At 40.0% G+C, this 23,977-nt stretch overlaps 1 protein-coding gene across 1 annotated transcript in view; it reads right to left on the bottom strand.

The window, feature by feature from the left end:
- The window catches only part of HS6ST3 (heparan sulfate 6-O-sulfotransferase 3), an 823,801-nt gene extending 799,833 nt beyond the window's left edge, over nucleotides 1-23,968 (bottom strand). The window contains exon 1 of the mRNA XM_023726684.1: nucleotides 23,531-23,968. Coding sequence (XP_023582452.1) covers nucleotides 23,531-23,571 — 41 coding nt within the window. The 5' untranslated portion in view covers nucleotides 23,572-23,968. The remainder of the gene's footprint in view (nucleotides 1-23,530) is intronic.
- Nucleotides 23,969-23,977: the final 9 nt, after the last annotated feature.

A 23,977-nucleotide genomic window follows, 5' to 3' on the forward strand; every position in this document is an offset into this window, starting at 1 on the left:
CAAAGGACTGATGGACCACAGCTACCAAGGCCTCCACCAGACTGAGTCCAGTACAGCTAGATGGTGCCCGGCTACCACCACTGACTGCTCTGACCGGAATCACAACAGAGGGTTCTGGACAGAGTTGGAGGAGGATGTAGAACAAAATTCTAACACACACAAAAAAGACCAGAGTTACTGGCCTGACAGAGACTGGAGAAACCCCCCAAGTATGGCCCCCAGACACCCTTTTAGCTCAGTGGTGAAGTCACTCCTGAGGTTCACTGTTCAGCCAGGGACTGGACAGCCCCATAAAACAAAACAGGACTAATGAGGCACAGCAGTCCAGGGACAAGGACTAGACGGCAAAAGGGGATAGGAAAGTTGGTGATAGGGAACCCAAGGTTGAGTAAGGACAGTGTTGACATGTAGTAGGGTTCTTAACCATTGTCATAGGGCAATATGTGTACTGTTAATGTGAAACTATTTTGTTCTGTAAACCTTCATCTGAAGTGAGAATAGAAGCACAACTGGAAGAATGTAATCAACGTAACTGAATTGTACATGTAGAAATTTTTGAAATGATGTATCTTTGGCTATGTATATTTTCACCAAAAAAAAAAGAAAAGAGCGTCCTCCAAGGCCAAGAAGGGAGCGTGTTAACATGTCATGGGGTTGTTAACCAATGTCATAAAACAATATGTGTACTGACTGTTTAATGAGAAAATATTTGTTCTGTAAACCTTCACCTAAAGTACAATTTAAAAAAAAAAAGAAAAGCTCTGCAGACAGAAAAAAGCTGCTGGAATACACTACATCTGCTCCTGCACCGTGTGGCCTCCTCATTCCACTAAAATCCTGTAACCCTGGATAAGTAAATCAGGAACATAATCTAATCTCACAGCCGAGTGTGTGTCTGTGGTATTCCTGCCAAATCCTACCCACAGAAACTCTGCCCACTTCTTTCCCATTTTATTTCAGTTTTGTTTTCACTGTATAAATTTCACATTTTTAGTAGAGATCAATCTTTTTCTTGTGCTTCCTTTTATCCCTTATGCTCTGGAAAGTATCATTCTTTACAAAGTCCAGTACTCAAATATACCCAATTTGATATTGTCCCGAAGTTTATATTGTTTTTTATGCATAACTATTGAATTTATTTGGAATATAATGATATAAACAGATGTAGAAGTGTTTTCTGTGTTTCTAAATGTCATAGAAAAATTGGTTATTAAGTAAGTATTCCTTTAGTGTTTTGTGATAACTGCTATATCACACTGTCTTAGTCATCTAGTGCTGCTGTAACAGAAATACAAGTGGATAGCTTTAACAAAGAGTTTATTCTCTCACAATCCAGTAGGCTACAAGTCCAAATTCAAGGCATCAGCTCCAGGAGAAGGGTTTCTTTCTCTGTCAGCTCTGGAGGAAGGTCCTTGTGATGTATCAGTCTTCCTCTGGTCTGGGAGCATCTCAGCACAGGAACCTCAGGTCCAAAGGATGTGCTCTGCTCCCAGCACTGCTTTCTTGACGGTATGAGGTTCCCATGTGTCTCTGTTCGCTTCTCTCTTTCATATCTCAAAAGAGACTGGATTAAGACACTATCCAATCTTGTATACCTCATCAATATAACTGCCACTAATCCATCTTATTAGATCATAGTGATTGAATTCACAACACATAAGGAAATCACATCAGATTACAGAATGCTACACAATTATACAATACTGGGACTCATGACCCAGCCAAGCTGACAGATATTTTGGGGGGACACAATTCACAAATACAATTGTATCCATTTCTGGGGCTTTCTCTCCTATTTATGTACACTTCTAACTTTGCATTAATAGATGCACTTGGAATTATTATTTCTAACATGGTTTATCTCTGGTAGGACTAAGTCCACTTCATCAATCTTCTTCAGTAGTACTCCTGGTGCCCCATGATTTTTCAGAATGTTTTAGAACGATTTTGTCAAGAAAAAGCTAGTAGGTTTTTTCCTTAGTTTTGTAAATTAACCTGATAAAAACGTACAATCTTTACATCTTTACAACATCCATTCTTCCATTCAGGAAACATTTCCCTATTCATTCATGCTTTGATTATCTCTCCAATGAAGTGCTGTAGTTTTGTTTTGTTTTGTTTTTTAATGCAGGTCACAGTTATCCCTAACTAAGCTTATTTCTAAGTATTTTATATCTTTGACACTATAGTGAATGAGATATCTTCATTATATTCTCTAGTTACTGCTAATATGCCAGAATCTCTGTTTTATAGAGCTGATGTGGCTAACAGCCTTCTGAAGACCATTTCTGCATCTTCTGCAGAACTGCTGTGAAAGACTGGTCATGATGTCATACCATGTCCCTCTAAGCAATAAATTCCTTCCCTCTAAACCAAAAATAAACCAAACCCATTGTCATCAAGTCAATTCCGACTCCTAAGGATCCTATACGACAAAGTAGAGAACCGCCCCATAGGGTTTCCAAGGAGTGGCTGGTGGATTCAAACCTCTAGCCTTTTGGTTAGCAGCCGAATGCTTAACCACTGTGCCACCAGGGCTCCTCCTTCCCTTTGGAGGGCAGAAAAAAAAGAGGGCTTTTTTCTGAGACAAATTTAACCCAATGACAAACACTCTCTAATTATTTTCTTTTTTCCTTTAGCAGTAAAGTTATTAAAAGCTTAAGTTCATGTTTAACTGCAAAAATAAGCCAAACCTAGATGCCTGACACACACATTTTTCTGTACCCTTTTCATTGGTTTTGGCTTTACTCATATTTTTAATTGTCCCATTTGAATTCTATAATCCACCTTAAATTGTCTTTAGAGGTAGGCAGTCAGCCTGGGAAGGTTATGTATCTTAATACGCACATTCACACGTAATTAAGCTATATGATAATTGAATAGTATTGTTCATCTGTTCTTAATTGTATATGCTAAAAATGGAGTAATCAGCCTTTCTTCTCCAGGAAACACTGTAAATCTACCCCATGGCATCCTACTTCAGAAAGCCTTACGGAACAAGAGAGTGATCCGACGTGGGTCACCTCGAATCCTCTTTAATTTATAAGAAAATCACTTTCCATAAACTGTGGTACTTCAACTACTGGGTATTTCAAGTAGTGATAAGCCCCCTATGGCACAACCTAACAATTGGTCAAAGGGCAACAAACTGTGTGTCATCAAGGCACATCCACGACACAGATGAGTAAGGGGTGGTGAGAACGTGTATATGGAGTTCCTTGAGAACATTAAGCAAGTGCATGCACAGTTCCTGAATCCCCACTTCTGAAGTCTTTACCATGCCCTTTAGGCAAAATTAGCCACTCTTTTCTCAGAGTTCTGATGACCCTTTATATCTGCCCCATTTTCTCCAAGGAAGCCTTTTCTGCCCTGTAAACTACACTGTGTCCCTGTACTACGTTCCCACTGCTCCTGCACTACAGTACCTCCCTCACTGCATTACAATGGTCTCCTCTGAATCTGGAAGTTCCTTGAGAACAAGGACAATGTCTTATCCACATTTTCATCTTCAGTGCTTAGCAGAGGACCTAGGACTTGCAACCTGTTCACACGGTTTCCTACTTAGTTGTCTACGTTGTTGTCTCTCCGTTAAGAAAGCAAGTACTGTATCAACAGGGCCTTATCCATCTCTGCCTGCTCAGGACTTATTCCGCTACTGGACATTAAGTGTAAAGACTTAATAAATACTGGTTGATGGTGCACAGTTCAGTGTTTGTACCTTCTTGGATTGCATTTGGATCTTCCTTCCTAGGTCCCTCCTTGTGCCCACCTTGACTCTCTGATACCTCATAATTACCTATCCACATGTAACTTCCACTGTGCTGTCTCTAACACTTCTCCTCCAGAACAGGATAAGAGGATATATCAGATTTTGAATAAATGTAAGTATCTCTCTGTGGTGGTTAAGGCTATGTGTCAACTTGGCTGGGCCATGATTCTTGGTGGCTTGGCAGTTATGTAATGATGTAGTCATCCTCCATGATGTGATCTGATGTGATCAGTCAATCAATTGTAAGGGAGTTACTCAGAAATGTGGCCTGCATCCAATAAATATATGGAAGTTCTGGCAAAGCTTGTTCGCTTGCTCTGGATCCTGTATCCGGCTTGTCATCATCTGACCTCTGGTTCTTGGGACTTGAGCCAGTGGCCTACCATATTGCCTGCCGATCTTGGGATTTGTCAGCCTCCATAGCCTGTGAGCCAGCGGCCTGCCATATTACCTGTTGATCTTGGATTTGTCAGCCTCTGCAGCCGGTGAGCCAGTGGCCTGCCGTCTGATCTGCGCTCTTAAGTTTATCAGCCCTGCAGCTACATGAGTCGGGAGAAGCCTCCAGCCTGACGCTCGACCCATGGACTTGGGACTTGTCAGCCTCTACAACTGCATGAGCCATTTCCTTGAGATGAATCTCTCCATATATGTATATATGCTTCACTGGTTTTGCTTCTCTGGAGAATCCAGTCTAAGACACTCTCCAAATGTAGAGAGAATCAAACTTTGGACAAAACACAGGCCAATGTATCTATGAAAAGCAGCCCCTCCCACATATAAACAATACATAATATTTGGGAACCATAATAATTATCCCCTAATGAATCCTTCTCCAGGCCTATCTCATCAAAACCACGGGTGGCTTAAAATAGTTTACTCTTCCTTTATGAATGTGAGCTGTCTCCTCAAGAAACCTCCATTTCTCAGAAACCAATCGACTCATAAATTGACATGATCTGTTGAGTCAGAGTTTGTTTCTAGGTTCTAGACCCCAGCTCACATCCAATAGTCAGACTTTATCCCCCCTAAGGTCAACTGTCTACTGAAAAATCTCATGCATCTAGCATCACTAGGGATATAGCTATCCCTCACAAGGGAACCATTCAAATAACAGAAGCTTTGGCACCAAGATTTAAAATAAAAAATGCTTTTAGATTAAAAATTTTTTAATTTACAAATATTATTCACTTTTGTATTTTCTTAAAGAGAAAATGCAAAACAAAATTTAACTGTGCCTTGACGACTGTGATTGAGTGATATAATTAAGGGTAATGGAAGTGATAGGACTTAATCTTTCATGGAATGCTGCACTCTGACCCCTCGCTGCTTCATAATTTCTATGCCCCTAATGAGACACTGAAGGATGAGGAGCTCATTGCCCTTCTCTGCTAAGCAGTATTTGGGTTTCTTTATCTCTTTCTTTAACTTCCTGTCACTTCCTTTCTAGCTTTTATATTTCCATTTCCCACTCTCTCCTCTACCCTTTGTCCCTTTTCTTCCTGGTTCATCACAGCCTTGGAAAAGTAAACAACTTGGAAGTCTGACCTGCAGGTGAGTGAGGAATTACATTCTCACTGTCTTCTGGAGCACATGTCAGCCTTTGTTACCCTTTACCCACTGTGCTTCCAGCACCAGGCTGCCTATTTTCCTCTCCAACTTTACTTTTATCATCAGTCTTGACTCCAACATTCACATGGATAATCCATTCTACAGATTGGCTCTGCCATTCTTTGACCTTTTTAGCTCCAATGATCTCTTCTTGCCCTATCCCAGACACTCATTCACACAGATGATACAAATTAAAGCACCCACTCTAGCAATTCAATTTCAAACATCTTTCTCTCTGACCATCATCTCCTATAGTCTACCACACTTACACCAGCACTTTAGCACTCCTACAACTTGCCAAACTCAACAAGACCTCTACCATTAACCATACTGTTTCATCCATCACCCTCTTATATCCCTGCTTCTCTCCTAACCAGCCTAAATTACACAGTCTGACCCTAGACATGCTCCCTTGCAAATATCTGTAACCTTCTTGCTCCTCACTTGGTAAAACCCCAATCCGGGTCAAACCCAGCTGTGCACTTACTCCATGCCTGCACGAGAGCAGTTAACTGTTGCTGAGGAAAATCACATAACCATGCTGACTGAACTGACTTCAAATTTATCATCACAGATCTCAAAACAGAACTCAATACTGCCAGACAACTTGTGTCCCTAGGAAATTTATTTTTCCAACTTCTGAGACAATTATTTCACACCTTCTCTTCTCTCCTCAAATCTCAAACATCCCCCGCCCCTCTCCTTCCCACTCATTCTTCATAGACAAAATAGATGCAGTCAGATTAAAACCACCTTATCTTTCAAGTATTAATTCCACCAAACTTCCTCCATCAGTACTCAAATACTCTGCCTTCATTCCTGTTAAAAAGGGAGGTAGATGAGATCCTGGGGTCTGTGATCTCATCATCTCTCATTTTACTAAAAAAATCACTCCTACAATCAACCCTCTTTGTTTATCACTCCTGTTAGCATTCAAACCTGGATCAGGTCTCTCATGAGGCGACAGTCAAGCTGTTGGCCAGGTTGCAATTTCTGAGGCTTGACTGGGACTCAAGAATCCCCTCCCAAGCTCACTCGCACTGCTGTTGATAAGAGGCTTCACTTCCTCAGTATGAGGGCCTCTCTATAGGGCTGCTCAGAACATGGCTTACTCCAGAGCAAATGAGCCAAGAGACAGAGTATGAGAGAGAGAGCACCAGTGACAGAAGCCACAGTTATTTTATAGCGTAATCTCAGAAATGCAATCTCGTCACTTCCGCTATATTCTATTTCATTAGAAGTCACTAAAGCCCGTACTGGGGAGTGGGGAGAGGAATTAAGCTCTACCTCTTGAAAAGAAGATTATCAAAGAACTTATAAACATAGTTTTTTAAAACACCATTGTTGTTATTAGGTGCTGTCAAGTCACTCATAGTGACTCAAAGTACAAAAGAATGAAACACTGCCCAGTCCTGCACCATCTTCACAATCTTTGTTATGTCTGAGCCCATTGTTGCAGCCACTGTGTCAATCCATCTCACTGAGGGTCTGCCTCTTTTACCGTCCCTCTACTTCACCAAGCATGATGTCCTTCTCCAAGGACTGGTCCCTTCTGATAAAACGTCTGAAGCACATGAGACAGAGTCTCGTCATCTTCCCTTCAAGGAGCACTCTGGCTGTATTTCTTCCAAGACAGACTTGTTTGTTCTTCTGGTGGTTTATGACAAATTCAGTATTCTTGGCCAACACCATAATTCAAAGGCATCAATTCTTCTTCAGTATTCCTTACTCATTGTCTAGCTTTCTCATGCATTACGAGGTGACTGAAAATATCATGGCTTGGGTCAGGCACACCTTAGTCTGCAAAGTGACATCTTTGCTTTTGAACACTTTAAAGAGGTCGTTCGCAGCAGATTCGCCCAATGCAATAGGTCATTTGATTTCCTGACTGCTGCTCCCATGGTCGTTGATTGTGGATTCAACTAAAATGAAATCCTTAACAACTTCAATCTTATCTTCATTTATCATGATGTTGCTTACTGGTTCAGTTGTGAGGATTTTTGTTTACTTTATGTTGAGATGCAATTCATACTCAAGGGCTGTAGTCTTTGATTTTCATCAGTAAATACTTCAAGTCCTCTTCACTTTCAGCAAGCAAGGTTGTGTCATCTGCATATCACAGATTGTTAATGAGTCTTCCACCAGTCTTGATGCTGTATTCTTCTTTATAGAGCCCTGCTTCTCAGATTATCTGTTCAGCCATGGTGAAAGGATATAACCCGGACACACACCTTTCTTGATTTTAAACCATGTAGTATCCCCTTGCTCTGTTCAAACAACTGTCTCTTGATCTACATACAGGTTCTTCATGAGCATAATTAAGCGTCTGAAATTCCCACTCTTCATAATGTTATCCATAATTTGTTACGATCCACATAGTCGAATGCCTTTGCATAGTCAATAAAACACAAGTAAACATCTTTCTGGTATCCTCTGCTTTCAGCCAAGATTCATCTGACATGAGCAATAATGTCCCTCATTCCAGGTCCTCTTCTGAATCTAGCTTGATTTTCTGGCAGCTCCCTGTCGACGTGCTGCTGCAACTGCTTTTGAATGACCTTCAGCAAAAATTTACTTGCATGTGATACTAATGATATTGTTCGATAATTTCCACATTCTGTTGGATCACCTTTCTTTGGAACGGGCACAAATATGGATCTCTTCCAGTCGGTTGGCCAGGTAGCTGCCTTCCAAATTTCTTGGCATACATACATGAGTACCTCCAGCACTGCATCCGTTTGCTGAAAAATCTCAATTGGTATTCCGTCAATTCCCGGAGCCTGGTTTTTTGCCAATGCCTCCAGTGAAGCTTGGACTTCTTCCTTCAATACCACCGGTTCTAGATCATATGCTACCTCCTGAAATGGCTGAGTGTCAACCAATTCTTTTTGGTACAGTGATACTGTGTATTCCTTCCATCTGTTTTTGGTGCTTTCTGCATCATTCAGTATTTTGCCCATTAAAAAAAAGCCTCGTTGACGTCAAGTTGATTCCAACTCATAGTGAACCTGTAGGTCAGAGCAGAACCACCCCTTGGTGTATTCAAACTGTCAACCTTTTGGTTAGCAGCCAAGCTCGTAACAATTGCGCCACCAAGGCTGCCATTTTGCCCATAGAATCCTTCAAAATTACAACTCGAGGCTTGAATTTTTTCTTCAGTTCTTTCAGCTTGAGAAATGCCAGGTGTGTTCTTCCCTTTTGGTTTTCTAACTCCAGGTCTTTGCACATTTCATTATAATATTTTACTTTGTCTTCTGGAGCTCTCCTTTGGAATCTTCTGTTCAGCTCTTTTACTTCATCATTTCTTCCATTTGCTTTAGCTCCTCTACACTCAAGAACAAGTTTCAGAGTCTTCTGACATCCATTTTGGTCTTTCCTTTCTTTCCTGTCTTTTTAATGACATTTTGCTTTCTTTAGGTATGATGTCCTTTTGCTTTCTTTAGGTATGATGTCCTTGATGTCATCCCAAACTCAACTGGTCTTCGATCATTAGCATTCAACACATCAAATCTATTCTTGAGATGGCCTCCAGATTCAGGTGGGATAAACTCAAGGTTTTATTTTGGTCCACGTAAACTTGTTTTCATTTTCTTCAGCTTCACCTTGAACTTGCATATGAGCCATTGGTGGTCTGTTCCGCAATCAGCGCCTGGCCTTGTTCTGACAGACACTATTGAGCTTTACTATCGTCTCTTTCCACAGATATAGTACATTTGATTCCTGTGTTTTCCATCCGGAGAGGTCCGTGTGTATAACTGCCGTTTATGTTTTTGAAAAAAAGGTATTTGCAATGAAGAAGTCATTGGTCTTGCAAAATTCTATCATGTGATCTCCAGCATCGTTTCTATCATCAAGGCCATATTTTCAAACTACTGATCCTTCTTCTTTGTTTCCAACTTTCACATGCCAATCACCAATAATCATCAATGCATCTTGACTGCATGTTTGATCAATTCAGACTGCAGAAGTTGGTAAAAATCTTCAATTTCCTCATCTTTGGCATTAGTGCTTAGTGAATAAATTTGAAGAACAGTCATATTAACTGGTCTTCCTTGTAGGCATATGGATATTATCCTATCACTGACAGCATTGTACACTTCAGGACAGATCTTGAAATGTTCTTTTTAACGATGAATGCGGCACCATTCCTCTTCAATTTGTCATTCCTGGCATAGTAGACCATATGATTGTCTGATTCAAAATGGCCAATACCAGTCCCTTTCAGCTCACTAATTCCTAGGATATCGATCTTTTTGTGTTCCATTTCATTTTTGACAACTTCCAATTTTCCTAGATTCATACTTCGTACATTCCACATTATAAAAACAGCATGGGGGTGGTGTCTGACCTCCTCCAACCCCACAAGGGGGAAGGAGAACCAGGATCAAGAGCCCAAGGCTGATTCCTATCAGTCAAGGGTCAGACATGCCTCTTCTCTCTGCCATCTTTACCTACTCTGACACCAACCATCCTTCCCACAGCACTCTCTACTGATTTGGATAATTCATTGCAATGGCCACACAGATCTCAGAGACCATGCTCACAATTATGGGGTTTATTATGGAAGTAACAGTTACAATTCAGGCTCAGGAACACTCAGGATACAGTTCTTCCATCAGGACATGCTCTTCCCAACCATGCTCACAGGCGCACCTCTCCCTGGACCTAGGGCTCTCCCCAAAGGCGCTCAGCTTTCTCTCTCCATGGGCCAGAAAGCCTACCACGCCATCTCCTGCTGCCAGGTCTTTCCTGCCACTGCTTCTCAGGTAGTGTGATATTCCCTTTCTTCTCTAGTTGTTGCCCTGTCTGGCCTGAAAATTCTGCCTGGAATGGCTATAGCCTTCTTCCAACCATCAGGAAGCCAACTCATCAAGCTCAGGTTGACAGAGTAGAGACATGGAAAAACACCTGGGTCCTCAGTAAAAAAACCAATGGCTAACATTTAGTTACTGCTTACAAGGCTTTAGGTATTCCTTTAGATGTTTGCGTGCATTAATTCATAAGATCCTCATCACAAATGGAAGGTAGGAATTTTTTATCACTGTTGTACACATAAGAAAACTGAGGCCTGAGAATTTATGTAATTTATACAAAGTCACATATGAGTAAATGGTAGAGTCAGGATTTGAATCCACAGTGAGGCTTTGGAACCTATGTCCTTAAACCTCTTTGCTTTACTGTCAAAAAAACTACTGAGACAGGATCAACCAATTCTAATGCCTTCTCTCTAGGCTACTTCCTATGAGATTTAAATTTTTTTATTATTAAGTGAATTTAAATTTGAGTTTTTGTTACTTGCAGCTGAAGGCATCCCAAAAATACATTCAGATCCTTTATCTGTAAAATGGAGATACTACTACATACCTCGCAGGGCTGTTGTTAGGGTAAAGAGTTCAATAAATGATAATGCCCCTCTCTTCCGCTGGATCGTCTCCTATTGCCAGGCACCACACCTTTCACAGTCTTCCATCAGCTCACTGAACTTCTTCCAAGGAGTCATGTATACTTCTAGATCTTGACCCATGTAAATCTATCATGTCATCCTGGATGGACCAGAACTACACTTCAGGTATGGAAACTAGCTCATTACTAAGCAAAATAATTATTCTGGTAGATCTTTACTGTGCAAACTCTAATTTCTCGAAGATTTTTATTTTCTGTTCTAAAGTTACTTCTTATTTTCTTTGTAATTAACTGGAAAACTAATACTTAGTTAACTAACAGCTCAGTGGCCTATCACATCCTAAATCAGCTGAAATGAAGAAGAGTTACACTGTTAGCTCAATTTCAGGACATATTAATCTATCACTATAATTTACATCTGTTATACAAAATTAAGGTCATGAATGTAAAACTGAAAATACAATTTGAGGAGAACACCCTCAAATGGGTAAAGCAGTGGAAAAAAACAAACAAAAAAAAAAACCCTTTAGAAGAACAATCTGTGCCAAATTCCTGGGGAAAAATTCCCTGATAGTCTAAGAAAAGGACTTATACATTTTGTTCAGCCTTTTATGATATGTTATGTAGTGTTTTAAAAGAAATTGCTCATTACTCTAGCAAATTGTTGCGCTGAATTAAGTAGTTGGCATATTTTTCAACCTCATCTTTGTCATTCCCAATTTTGGAAACACTCTATATAAGCTGAATTATATATTCATTGCATTTCCAAAATCCAACATTTCTTCCTTTTCTATTCTATATCAAAAGGTTTCTCACCATCAACGTAAATTTAAATTTTTACAGTACTTTATACTTTACAAAATGCCTTCATACTCATTTCCTTAGCCATGAAAACTTTAAAAAGTAGAGCAGATATTCTTATTCAGATTGCCTAGCAAATTAGTGAATTTATTTATGCTTTGTTTCTTTCATTCATTCATGTATTCAGTCAACATTTATTTGACAGCCGTTATGAACCAGGCACTATTTGAGGTGTTGAGGATACAGAGGTGAATAAAAACAAAGTCATCGCCCTCAGGAAGCTTATATTTTATCAAGAAGGCCGTACAATAAGTAAGTAAACAAGTAAACCAGGAAGCCCAGATTCAAACCGTGGTTGCTCAACTACAAATTCAGAACTCTTTTCAGGGAACCACTCTGCCCCCCACTCCAAATCATCTGATGCAAAGGTTCTTTTTGCGGTAAATTGTTGGCTGTTTGATTTCTTGGACCCATCTCTGTGTTTCAAAAAGATCTCAGATTCCTCCTACTCCTCTAAAGGAAATCCATTCATAATTGTCCAAAACATCATTTAATAGTCATCAACTTCAAAGCACTACTACAGATAGTTTGGAAAGGACCCCGCCCCTCCCCAAGAAAAAGAGAATCATGGATTTTCAAATTAATTTAAAAGTAAACACCTAAAAAAAAAAATCCATACAAATAGAATTTAACAGCACAAATTAACAGCATGCAAGAGTATACTAGGTTAGTGATTTGCAGTTGTCTGGCTACACCGAGTTGCTACGGGACAGTATTTCAAATTACTCCCCTTTGCCTGTTTGCCAATGTCGCAGCGCTCAGTAGTAAGTTAACTTGTTCTGGGCATCATTAGTAATTCATGACTTGCTGCCAAAGTGCAGGGACTGCACTACTACAGACCTAATACAATGAATATCTTATTAGGGAGAAATTAACAAATGAATTGTTGTCGATCAATAGGTGTTGAAGAGAAAATTACAATGATAGTAAAGCCTACATAATTTATACACGATATTGACTTTTTCATTACATTAATTATTCTTTACAGCACACATAAGGAACTTGGAAAGTAAAACTTTCAAAGCAAAGAAATTTATCTCCCGTGGTATTTTCGGCCTAGGTCTGAATTTAAAATTTAAAAGGAAAAGAATGGCTCATGATAGTTCACAAATATTTTTAGATTAAAAATGCATCAGATTCTGAGTGAAATAAGGCAGACACAAAAGGGCAAATATTGTATGAACCCACTTATATGAACATCTATAATAGGCAATTGCATAGAGACCAAAGTTAATTAGTGGTTACCAGGGGCCAGCGGTGGGGGAAAAGGGGGAGCTACTGTTGAAGGGTACTGAGTTTCTGTTTGGGGTGATGAAAAACTTCTGGAAATGGATAGGGGTGACATAGCAAAACGTGGTGAATCTCTGAAATGTACACTTACGAATGGTTAAAATAGAAAACTTTTTGTACTATATACTTTACTACAATATTTTTTAAAAAACTCAGTAATAAATAATAAATTTTACACTTACGCACATAAGTTTTTTCATGTTGTCAGAAGACTTTATACCCAAGTACTTTTATATTTACTTACCAATATAAGGATTGATAAGATGTTAATAGAAATATTCATTAAATCTAATTCTTTTACTTCATATAAGAAAAGTTCAATTACAAACTCTATGAAGCTATGTGGCCAAGATAAACCTTCCCTGACACCTCTGTAGAGTGGAATTCAACTCACAGCAATCCTAAAAGACAGAGTAGAATCACCCCATAGTGTTTCTGAGGAGTAGCTGGTGGATTCGAACTGCCAATCTTTTGGTTAGCAGCCTGGGCCCTTAACCACTGCGCCACAAGGGCTCCAATGGGCTCCTAAGCTAAATTGGGCTTAAATCTAGTTCAATGGCGTGCACATTCCTTACTTAGAGCTAATAACTGTCATAGTCAGCAGAAAACAATTCCTGAGGCAATTTTATCGTGGCAAGTAACTCTTCATAGAAAGACAAGGGCCTGAAGATGATCAATCCTCTTGTTTACAGGGCAATTGCTAACTCTAGCCATGTCATAAGATGGCGTTCCAAAGGCCAAAAAAGAAGGCTGTACCTAAAGGGGGGGGTCTGAGAAAACAGGTGAAGGTTGGTATGCTGTTCCCAGTAACTAGAAATCCCCTCCTATGGATGGGAAAAAGAACTTAACACATATGCACCAATCCCCATAGATGGACTAGTGCATATATCATATTGATCATTGTTTTTATCATCTATAAGTTGATATGCTGAAGAGCATTTTGCTCCTGGTATTTCAGTTCTTGGAATTAAAGCAGCGAATTGACAATTCTTGCATCAAGTTTGCTCAGATACCAATTTCATTTAAATATTGCTCAGTATCTAATGTCACGAGATCTCCAGGTTGATAACATTTTGCACAGAAGGGTATGTGCATGTACACTTCCAGGCATATCATATTCACTCCAAAATAAACATGGAAATAGCATTTCAAAGTCCTTTAAAATTAAAACTAAAAACATTAGAACAATTTCAAACATGATTTAATTTTTTTTCTTCCCTCACGTTTTACCTTCATAAATATCACTCTGAAGAATCTTAATGTTCTTGGAATAAAACCTATGCAGCAAAAAACACCTCGTCTCATAAATATGTCTTTGCAAACTACAGCCAGTTTTGTAAACTATTTTGTCATGCCTTAACTAATATTGTTATATACCTTCAAATTTATAAAATGCCCTAAACAGATATAAAGTGTGTGTTGTCTGCTCTGCATCATAATACAGATCTAACTGCCCAAATCTGTCGCTGTCACCAGCTGATTCTGGGGAACTAAGGTGACAAAATATCCAAACGGAGCATTATTTCTACTACTCAGCGAAAAGCTGGTTGTTTATGGTGACTGGTACTTTGCTGCATTCACCATTCTTCAGGTGGAGACTAACAGTCCAGACAGAACACCTGCAGTACATGTACAAAAATGTAGGGTACTTCTTTTCAGCTTCATTTACAGAACTGAACAGGGGCAATCCATAAAATAAATTAGGAGAAATCTCAAGTTATTTTACGGCACTGTGCAAGTGAGTTTCCACTGTCATCTCTCCCACCTCCACAACCCCATCCATTCTCCATCTTTCTCTGCCTTGCTGAAGCCCATGGAACGCACCAGCTAGCTCTCTTGCGCTTTAGCTTCCAGGTAGAGTCAGCCATAGAAGACAATGGAACAAGACGGGCAGATGGGAGAAGAAAATGGTCCAGGTACGTCCTCTTTGCCTCAGCTGTGTAGTTACAGCAGTGGCTGCTGTCCTCTACAAACAGCTCCTACAGGAAAGCCCTTTGTTAGGCTTCTTCCTATTGCCACGACTACAGCTGCCGTCAGGCTCCCACGGACACCAGAGGCTGAGAACACCTTTGCCTCCCTTTGCCACTTGAGGCCCGGTGGGGTTAACAGCTTCCCCTTGCTGCTAGCTGCAGGGTTCCTCAAGGTCCAGTGTGGGTTCTCTTAACCCTGTCCATACCTCTGTAACTTCTTGTTGTTGTTGTCTGCGAAAGAGTCAATTCCAACTCATGGCAGCCCCATCTGACAGAGTAGAAGTGTCCCATAGGGTTTCCTAGGATGTAATCTTTACAGGAGCAGATTGGCAGGTCTTTTCTCCCACGGAGCCCATGGTCCCTTCAAAATTTCAGAGTATGCCTCTGTTTACTACCATGGACCCTGACTAACACAGCTAATGCACCTACCAACATAGTGAAACAGCAACACGAAAAATATTTTATAAGTAAATAAACATCAGCAGCATTTAAATACACTAGAGCTCAGAGTCTGACAGCCTCCTGGTTAGCTGACTACTTCCTATAAATGCACTAATGAGACAAACCAGTCCATACAAGAGAAATTCCTGCTCTCTCCTTTCAATATTACCTTCTTTCTCACTCACTTCTTTTAGGATTTCATTCTTTACCTTGGCTACTTCTGCCCTTCTTCTCTCCCTCCTCTGCAGCATCCTTCTAATTTACACTCAGCATCATCATTATCTATTCTCTCTTCCTTGACACATCACCATGTCCCTTACTGTATTTAACTGAGCTTAGTATTTCCACACACATTAGGTTACTGCATATCTTTGTTTAAAACCATATTTACTCTTCTTCCTAAGTATACGTTTTCACTTTCTAGGTAAATCCATGAAATCCTGTAAGTTTCTAACTAGAATCCACAAAATATAGATGTCATCATGTTCCAGGTATACAGTTAGACATCTAGACCCTTAAATTCTTTGGAAGAAATACTCTGTAAAATCTAACAGAAAAATACTGAGCACATTAAGGTGGTTAGCATTTCTATCCTCTTGGATTTATAAAGTAATTAGAAGACAGAGGCAAACGTGAACATATGATGTTAAATGTAAGGTTCTGAAAACAAATGGCACAGTACTTCCCAGTGAAAGCATGGTAAGATATTAATAATAGCAATGAACTGCAAATATTTATGTGCCTACAGGCAACTAATTCAATTTCACTGTAGAATTGCTTCATTTATGAATTTAATTGTTTATGTGTTTAAACATTTTTACTGCTGTCTCATTAATTTCCCATAAAAAAATAAAACGAAGAAAAGAAAGGCTGTGAGTCATCCATTCAACAGCGTTCACTGAGTGCCACTAAGTGTCCGTGGTATCCTGAGAATTAATATTTACTTTTTTCATTTATGGCTTTTCTTTTGCATCACAGCTTGCAAGTTCATTTTTCCATCATTCATGATGAAAGGTTCCCGACTGAAATAGGATGGTACAGATTTACCTATCATTTTATTTTTACACAAAACAGCGTGTGCGTATGAGTGCCATGCGAAAATAATAATAACTAGCTCTTATACGATTCCCTCACTGTGTCAGGCTCTGTTCTAAGAGCACCACATGTTATTAATGCTCACCATACAATAGTACTGTTATTCTTCCCATTTTCCAGAGAAGGGAATTGAAGTGCAGAAAAGGCAACTGATTTATCCAAGGTTCAGCCAGATTGCATTCAGTTAGTTTAACTTCAGAGTTAAACGTTACCGTAATTGCATTCACAAAGTGGGCATCAGCACAAGCCTCCATATTTTCACTGACTAACACATTTATCACTGGTTTCTTACAGTTTCTCTTTAGAACTTGTTTCCTAACTCAAGGTCTCTCCCATTGCTCTCCAATATCACAATCTGCAGCTACTACCACCTCAACCATCGGGCTTAAACCAGTAGAATCCAGAGTCTACATTATCTATACTTCTCTCACCCTCATACCGCACATCACGGTTCCCATCCTCTCAGTTTAGACTGATTTTATTCTAAAGGGAGGATGAAAGATGGAATTAACCCTCTCAAGAGGCAAGTTCACCTGTCTGTACCCAAATGAATTTCTGGTTTGTAGCATATTGTCTAATAGGAGACACCATCTAGAATGTTCCAATAAGTCCCAGCCTCTGTACTTGGAGAGAAGCAGGGGAGGTGACATTTTGCTAATTATGGAAGACAACCACTAACAATTAGAATTTGCACCTGAAATAACAGAGCCATGATACACAATGTCTGTTAATTCCATCTTTTAAATGACCACAATCTCATCAAATCATGCTTGCATTTTTGAAAGGTAATCTAACACATACAATATATTTTTAGCTGATACTTATTGACTATCTTCTATAGATCAATCTCTGTGCTAGGCATTTAACACATGCTTTACTGAGCAACTGAATTTGCCAGAGGGAGATATAAACAAATAACACCGTCTAAGTTAACAAATGTTTAGTATATTTCCCAATACACAGTTAAATGTTTAGCTATGATTTAAGCAAAGATATATTAGCCAATTAAAACCAACAGAAGGTATACATGATACCCACAACTTAATAAACTCAAAAACAAGATAACTGATTACTACAAAATATTAATTTGGGTACCCCATTTAACTGTTCTCATACTGAACCTATTTCTTGGTCCAATAATTTACTTTGTAACTCTTAAAATCACATTAGGATGGGCCAGTCTCAATTACACCTGTTTAATTCATTATCAAGCATAAATAACATTGAAATGCCATAAGCCTGTGATTGTCTTTAGTCAAGATGAGATGATAATAATTAGCCTTTGGGAATAATAACATAAGAATCTAAGATTAAGCAAATCCACATTGTTGGTGCCTAAATTTACCTAGCTTCCAATTATTAGCTGAACATTTCTATTTCTCTAAAACCAACCCAAGGGAAACAAGAAAGGAAAAAGGCATAAAAATAAATCACCTATTACCATTTACTACTTCCAGTTTATCTCTGCAGAACTAAAAAAAATGGAATGAGTTTGTTGTAACTTCTTTCTGATTTATAGCAAATATTTGTGGTTTAAACCAGAAACAATACTTTAAGAGACCCCGTAATGAACAAATAAGTGGGTATGGCATATAGACAGAAACATTTCTTATCTTAGTTTTACACTGCACACAAACTTGTGATAAAACTTAACCTTCTTTGCAGTTCAACATTTCTAATTAGAAGAGACATCAAAGAGATCAGTATACTTTAGAAAGCAGAACAGGCCATAATATTCTAGGTAGTCTTTGAAACAGAGCTTCGCAGCCTCCTTATATATTTCAGCCTGCAGTCTAAACGAAAACCAGTAACCAGACAATGTTTCAAAGTGGTTACCGTTTTTTGTGGCAAGTTATGTTACATTTTCTCATCTTACCTTTTTGTACTTATTAACTAGCAGACAATCTAGTACAAGGGACATATTTATTGCATTTGGCCCTGAATGTGTAAAACAGCTCCTCTGTACATTCCATACCACCTGATTGTGCTTTACCAAAAGTTTTCTTTGTAGAAATACTTACAAATGCTGGAGAACTGACTCGCTTATAATCTTATCTGTTGCTCTCACTCTCAGGCACCCTCCCCACCCCCAACCCCACCCCCACGCCCAGGGGGCAGGAACAGGGAGAATGAAGATACCCTGAACTCAGCCTACATTAGAACCATAAAACCTTACAATAACAGGGCATGCAGGCCAAGTCCTTCCCCAGGAAGGAATTCCTTTTACGGGATCAGTGGTTAACCACCACTCCTGAAGTTTTCACTGCTGGGAGCACATCACTTTACAAAAGAATTCATTCTAATTTTGGACAGTTATAAATTGCATGAAATTCTTTCTTACACTGAGTTGAAATCCTTATCCTGTAATCTCTATCCCACCTATCTTAGTTCTATCTTTTAGGGCAATGCAAAACAAGTTTCCTTCACCTTCCATATCTTCTTCCTTTGAGTATTTAAAGGCAAGTGTTGGATTTCTCCTTATTTTTCCCATCTCCATATTAAATATTAGCAGTTCCTTCAATTATTTCTCACATGATATTGTTTCCAGATGCTGCAAATAAGTTGGAGTGTACTTAAAAATTCTCCTAAATAGAATTCAAAGAAGAGATCGAGGAGTTCATTTATTTCTCATTTATTTTATATGTGTAATTAACACAATCGTAGAGACTTTCCAGAACCCAATGCCTCACCCAAGAGCTGTACCCGTGCTAGCTTCCCTGCTTCTGATAACTGACCTGTCTCACACAGACAGACACATACACCATGGGGGTGGTTCTAGATACAACATGGGTCAGAGAACCTCGTCTCTCAGCCCACATTATTGGTTGAAGGGGTAGGCATAAGTTCCAAGCTGGAATAACCAGTCATTCCTCAAATTTCAAACTAGAGCTCAGAGAAGAACTTGTTTTCCTCTTAGCTTATGGAGCTATTAGATGTGAAGGTCATTTTCCCATTTTATGGAATGAGCCAATTTGATAGAAGGAATGCGGGAAGAGAGACCCCAAATCTCTAGTACCAGTCATTTGTGTAACCATCTCTACTCACACCCTTCCTGTTGTCTGGTTATATAAGCCAATACATAATCCCTCTGGCTGAATTGAGTCTGAGTTACTTTAGTATCGTTTGCAGCACGGAGCGCCCTACATAATACAATATCCACAAAATTCCCACTACTCTAACTGAACCAATGGAATAAGGATCATAAGAGAAAACCTGTCATCCCACAATACAAAAGGATATGGATGGACTCTCTTTACAGCATTATTTAAGAATGGGAGCGATACTTACCAAAGAAGATTAAGGTCTATCTCCCCTAACTGCCTAAATTCCATAGCTGACACTGTTTGTTCAAAACCATATACTGTCACAGATAACTGGAATGTAGCAGATGCTTAAGCCGCTCCCTGCTATACTTTTCATAGTAAACAGAAGAAATAGTAGGCAAAACACTGAATATAAGATACAAAAATGAAGACACTAATTCGCTGGCAAAATGTTAGACATATTGTTTCCCATCTTTAGCGTTCGGATTCCCCCCTTGCTATGTAAGATGGTGAGACTAGTTTTTTTTTTTTTGGTCTTTTTTCAGTCATAAAATGCTACAATTCTATCCATGTTCAACAACAACGGTAAAGAAGAGCCTTCTAAAGATCTGTGCATGCAGATAAAGGGGGGAAACATATAGTAATAAAGAAAGAAAAATATAAAGATAGTAAAAAAGGATACTCTACAAAAGAAATAACTGGAAAAAAACAAAATATAAACAATGGGTCAAAATCATCAGTAACATGATAAAAGAGGTCATTTAGATGTGCCATCTTCCTGTTAGCTGCTCCGGGATTCCTGTGATCAGAAATGCCCTCTGGGCTAGATCCAAACCCTAGCCTTGGAGTCCTGCACCATCTTGGACCCACATAACCAATACAATGATTCCTTCACCTCCGCCTAGCATCTGGTTTCAGAATTGGCTTCCAACTTCTGCCTTTCGTCCTAGATGTTCCCATCTCCTCTCTCAGCATTCCAGGTAGCTGTTCTTATCCCCAACAGAATGTGTAACCAATGATATTACCTGTTCTTCTATCCCTGTTCCCCACACTGCCCCCACGGTAGGTCCATAGTTTTCAATTTATTGCTTAAATTTGGAACTTAGGATACTGTGTTAGTACAAATAACCATAAAATGGCATCTCTATAAATTAAGGTGGCTCATTTGCACTGAGCTACCCTAAGGGACAAACATGAGATCCTTTTGTGACAGATGGCCTTCATTAGAGAAAATGTTATTACAATTGACAACCTTGTATGGATTTTTAAGTATTACTATATAACCTGTTGCTGTGGAGTCAATTCTGGTAAGTATTACTATCAACCAGCATATATACTCTGCCAAGCATTTTGCATGCTCATTTATTTCTCACAATACCCCTATGAGGGTGGTACTTACATCTTAAAGATGAAAAATCTGAGGCTCAGAAAGAGTAACTTATTCCTGGTTACACACTAAGTATAACACCCATATCCGTCTGACTCCAGAATCCTTGCTCTTGCGCATTAAGTGATCCACAGGGCTACTGATCCCTGAGAGAAATGGGGCAGGGGTGGCATGGGGGCCAAAGCAGAAGAGACTAGGGAACTAAAATCAACACGATCTACTTCACAATTTTGCTTAAAGTCAGCCCTATTTGAAGTAGAACCTTGTTCCCATTATGTAGCCATAGATCATCTGCCATTTTGCACTGTGGAAATGCACCGTCCATTATCCAGGCTAATCTAGTTGAGTGTAGAATGCTATATACAGACATGAGCATGACAGACAACCAACTCAATCTCCTCTGCTAGGAAGATGCTACTGTTAACATCTGTTCAACTTTTTTTCATATAGCTTTTGATGCAGAGTATCTCACATAAGCCACAACAATTCCTTCCTACAGTATCTAAAGAAGAAAACAAATCAAAAATTATTGGGAAGGGGAGAAAGGGTAGGGAGCAAAAGGAAAAAGGATTATAAAATGCAATGCAAAAAATAACCACCACAAAAAAAGTTTTTTAAAAAAAGCAAACTGATGCAGGGTGATTATCTGATAACCTGTGAGTCAACGAGAAATGAATGTTTATGGTCTATAACTAAACAAAGAAAATAGTCTGTGCAATAGAAACCATATGTTTAATTAGCCAATATAGAATTTCTCTAGGTCACAAAGTAGAGAGATATTGAATATTTCCTGTAGAAGTGAATTCTTACTGCTTGTAATTTATGCAGGATCTGTAGCAGCAGTAGCTAATTTCATCACTAAGAAAAATCTAATTATTTTTAGAATCCATGTCCTACTCTAATCCCTGCAAAATCTTCATCTATTCACTAAGACTTATATATACATTGGTAGAAAATAATGCTGACCCTCCCTCTCTACAAGAGTCATTAAAAGTTCCTACGTTTAACAATCGATGTTTCCAGTCTTTAACAGAAGGCGGGAAGCAGACTTGCAAACCCTTTGAGGTCATTCAGTAATGAATACGTACAAGTCCAAATACAAAGAGTACAGTATTGAATGAAATATAGCATCGATTGTCTTTTATGTGTTGGGAAGTTGGGAAGTTACACTTAATTGAAAAACTAAGTTTGAAGCTAAAATAGAGTGGGAGGATCTAAAATAATACATAATTACAAATCTTTAAAAGTAAAAGATCCTTAAAATATACTAAAGAAAGAACCTAAGGCCTTCATTCCAACTCCAATCACTTTCCTAATCTAACCAATTTCTATTAAACAGGGAAAGGAGCAGAGGAGAAATAAAGTATTTGAAAAACTGCCAGAGTAAAAAACCCCAAATGAAATTTTGCTCATTCTTGAAGAAATGAAGTAGAATTAGATGCTTCAGTGGTGGTGAATTCTAGAATCTGGGTAGCTTCCAGCAAATGAACCTTTTCTGTAATGTCAAATGCAAAAGCTATCTGACATCAACATACTGAGCTTGAGTTTTTAAATTCCTATTTCCTTACACCAAATTGTTTGAAATATTTGAGATAAAAACTTCTGAACTAGTGTTCCAAGCTTTTAATATTTTAGTCCCTTGAGTGAGCATGTCAGATTAATTTTCAAATTGTAATGGGCAGGAAGAACATTCAACCAAATTCTGAAGCCCCTGTCTCTCTCAAAGGGTGTTAATAATGTAAGCAGTTTCACTGACTATTAAGAGTTCTAACTTTCCTAATTCTTGGCATATTGCTGTTTAAAAAAAAAAAAAAAAAAAAAAAGGAGGAGGAGGAGAAAGCTGTTCCAGGCTGAAATGAAGGGATCTTACTTATTATATCTTTGTATCCACTAAGCATTTAGCACACAGCCAGGCACACAGTAGGCCTTTCATAGACACTTCCGGAATGAGTTGATGGAATGGACTAGGGGGAGAATGGAAATCTTGCTGAGACCACCAGCAAGAGTTCAAATCCCGGCACTGCTCGGCAGCAAAGATCATCTCCCGAATTAGGGTTACGGAGGTAGAGCAGGAATTTGAACGTGTATATTCAAAGCAGTATCAAGAAGATTGTTTCCCGATCTGGCGGGCAGCCATCCAAGAGCCACTCATCAAGAGAGCACACTCGTCTCTGACTTCACCGTGCCTGGAAAACTCCTGCCCTGCCCTCTACTTCAGCTCCACCTGCCTGTTACCACCCCCTCGGCTCCAAGTGTTGGGTTTCCACTCAAAAAACTTAGGTACCAGATTCGACTTCGCAGGTCTAACCCAGACCCTCCTTCCCCGGCCCCGCCACAAGGGCATTCCATGGGGTTTTGGGGGGGTCAGTCTGGAGGGAAGCAACACCGTGCTAGGCACCAGGAAAGAAACACACGACGGCTGTGGACACCTTCGAAGGTGAAAGGAGGGGGGCGGGAAGCAGTGGGGACTGGGGGGAGGGGAGCGAGTTCAAGACCACAGCACTATCCAGAGGTTTCTTACCCCTCTCTCAAAGCCTCTGCTCCAACGGCTCGAAGAAATCGGGGAACCACGCGCACGCCCAGGGAGCGCGGGGCTGCCCGGGGTCGGGACTCAGGGGAGAGGGCTGGGGAGGTGGGAGGAAGACGAGGCAGGGAACAGTACCTGCTGTGGCTGTGGTTGCGGGGACAGTCCTTCTTCTCCATGATGGCCGGCACGCAGTTGGTGAGCTCCGTCCAGTCGGCGTGCAGCCCGCAGCTCCAGCCCGTGGAGAAGCGGGAGAAGAGCCAGGTCTCCTTCTTTCCCGGCCGGTGGCAGGTGCACTTCTTCTGGCCCGCTTTGCAGCTACACGGCTGCTCCAGCCGGATGTTCTTCACCAGGTGCCGGCCGAACGTAGTGCCCCCAGTCTTCTGGATGTGCAGGAACACGATCACGTCGCGCCCTTTGATGTTGAAATCCACGAAGCGGGTCAGGTCGTTCAGGGTGAAGTTGAAGCGCGGCACGAAGCGGGGCAGGGAGCCGTTCTCGGGGGTCTCCGGGTCCGGCTCCTCGTCCTCCTCCTCGTCCTCCTCCAGGTCCCCTGGCTCCTCCTCCTCGTCCTCGGCCGCCACG

This window comes from Trichechus manatus, unplaced genomic scaffold (assembly GCF_000243295.1).
Source record: "Trichechus manatus latirostris isolate Lorelei unplaced genomic scaffold, TriManLat1.0 scaffold00013, whole genome shotgun sequence".
In the NCBI taxonomy this organism is placed as follows: domain Eukaryota; kingdom Metazoa; phylum Chordata; class Mammalia; order Sirenia; family Trichechidae; genus Trichechus; species Trichechus manatus.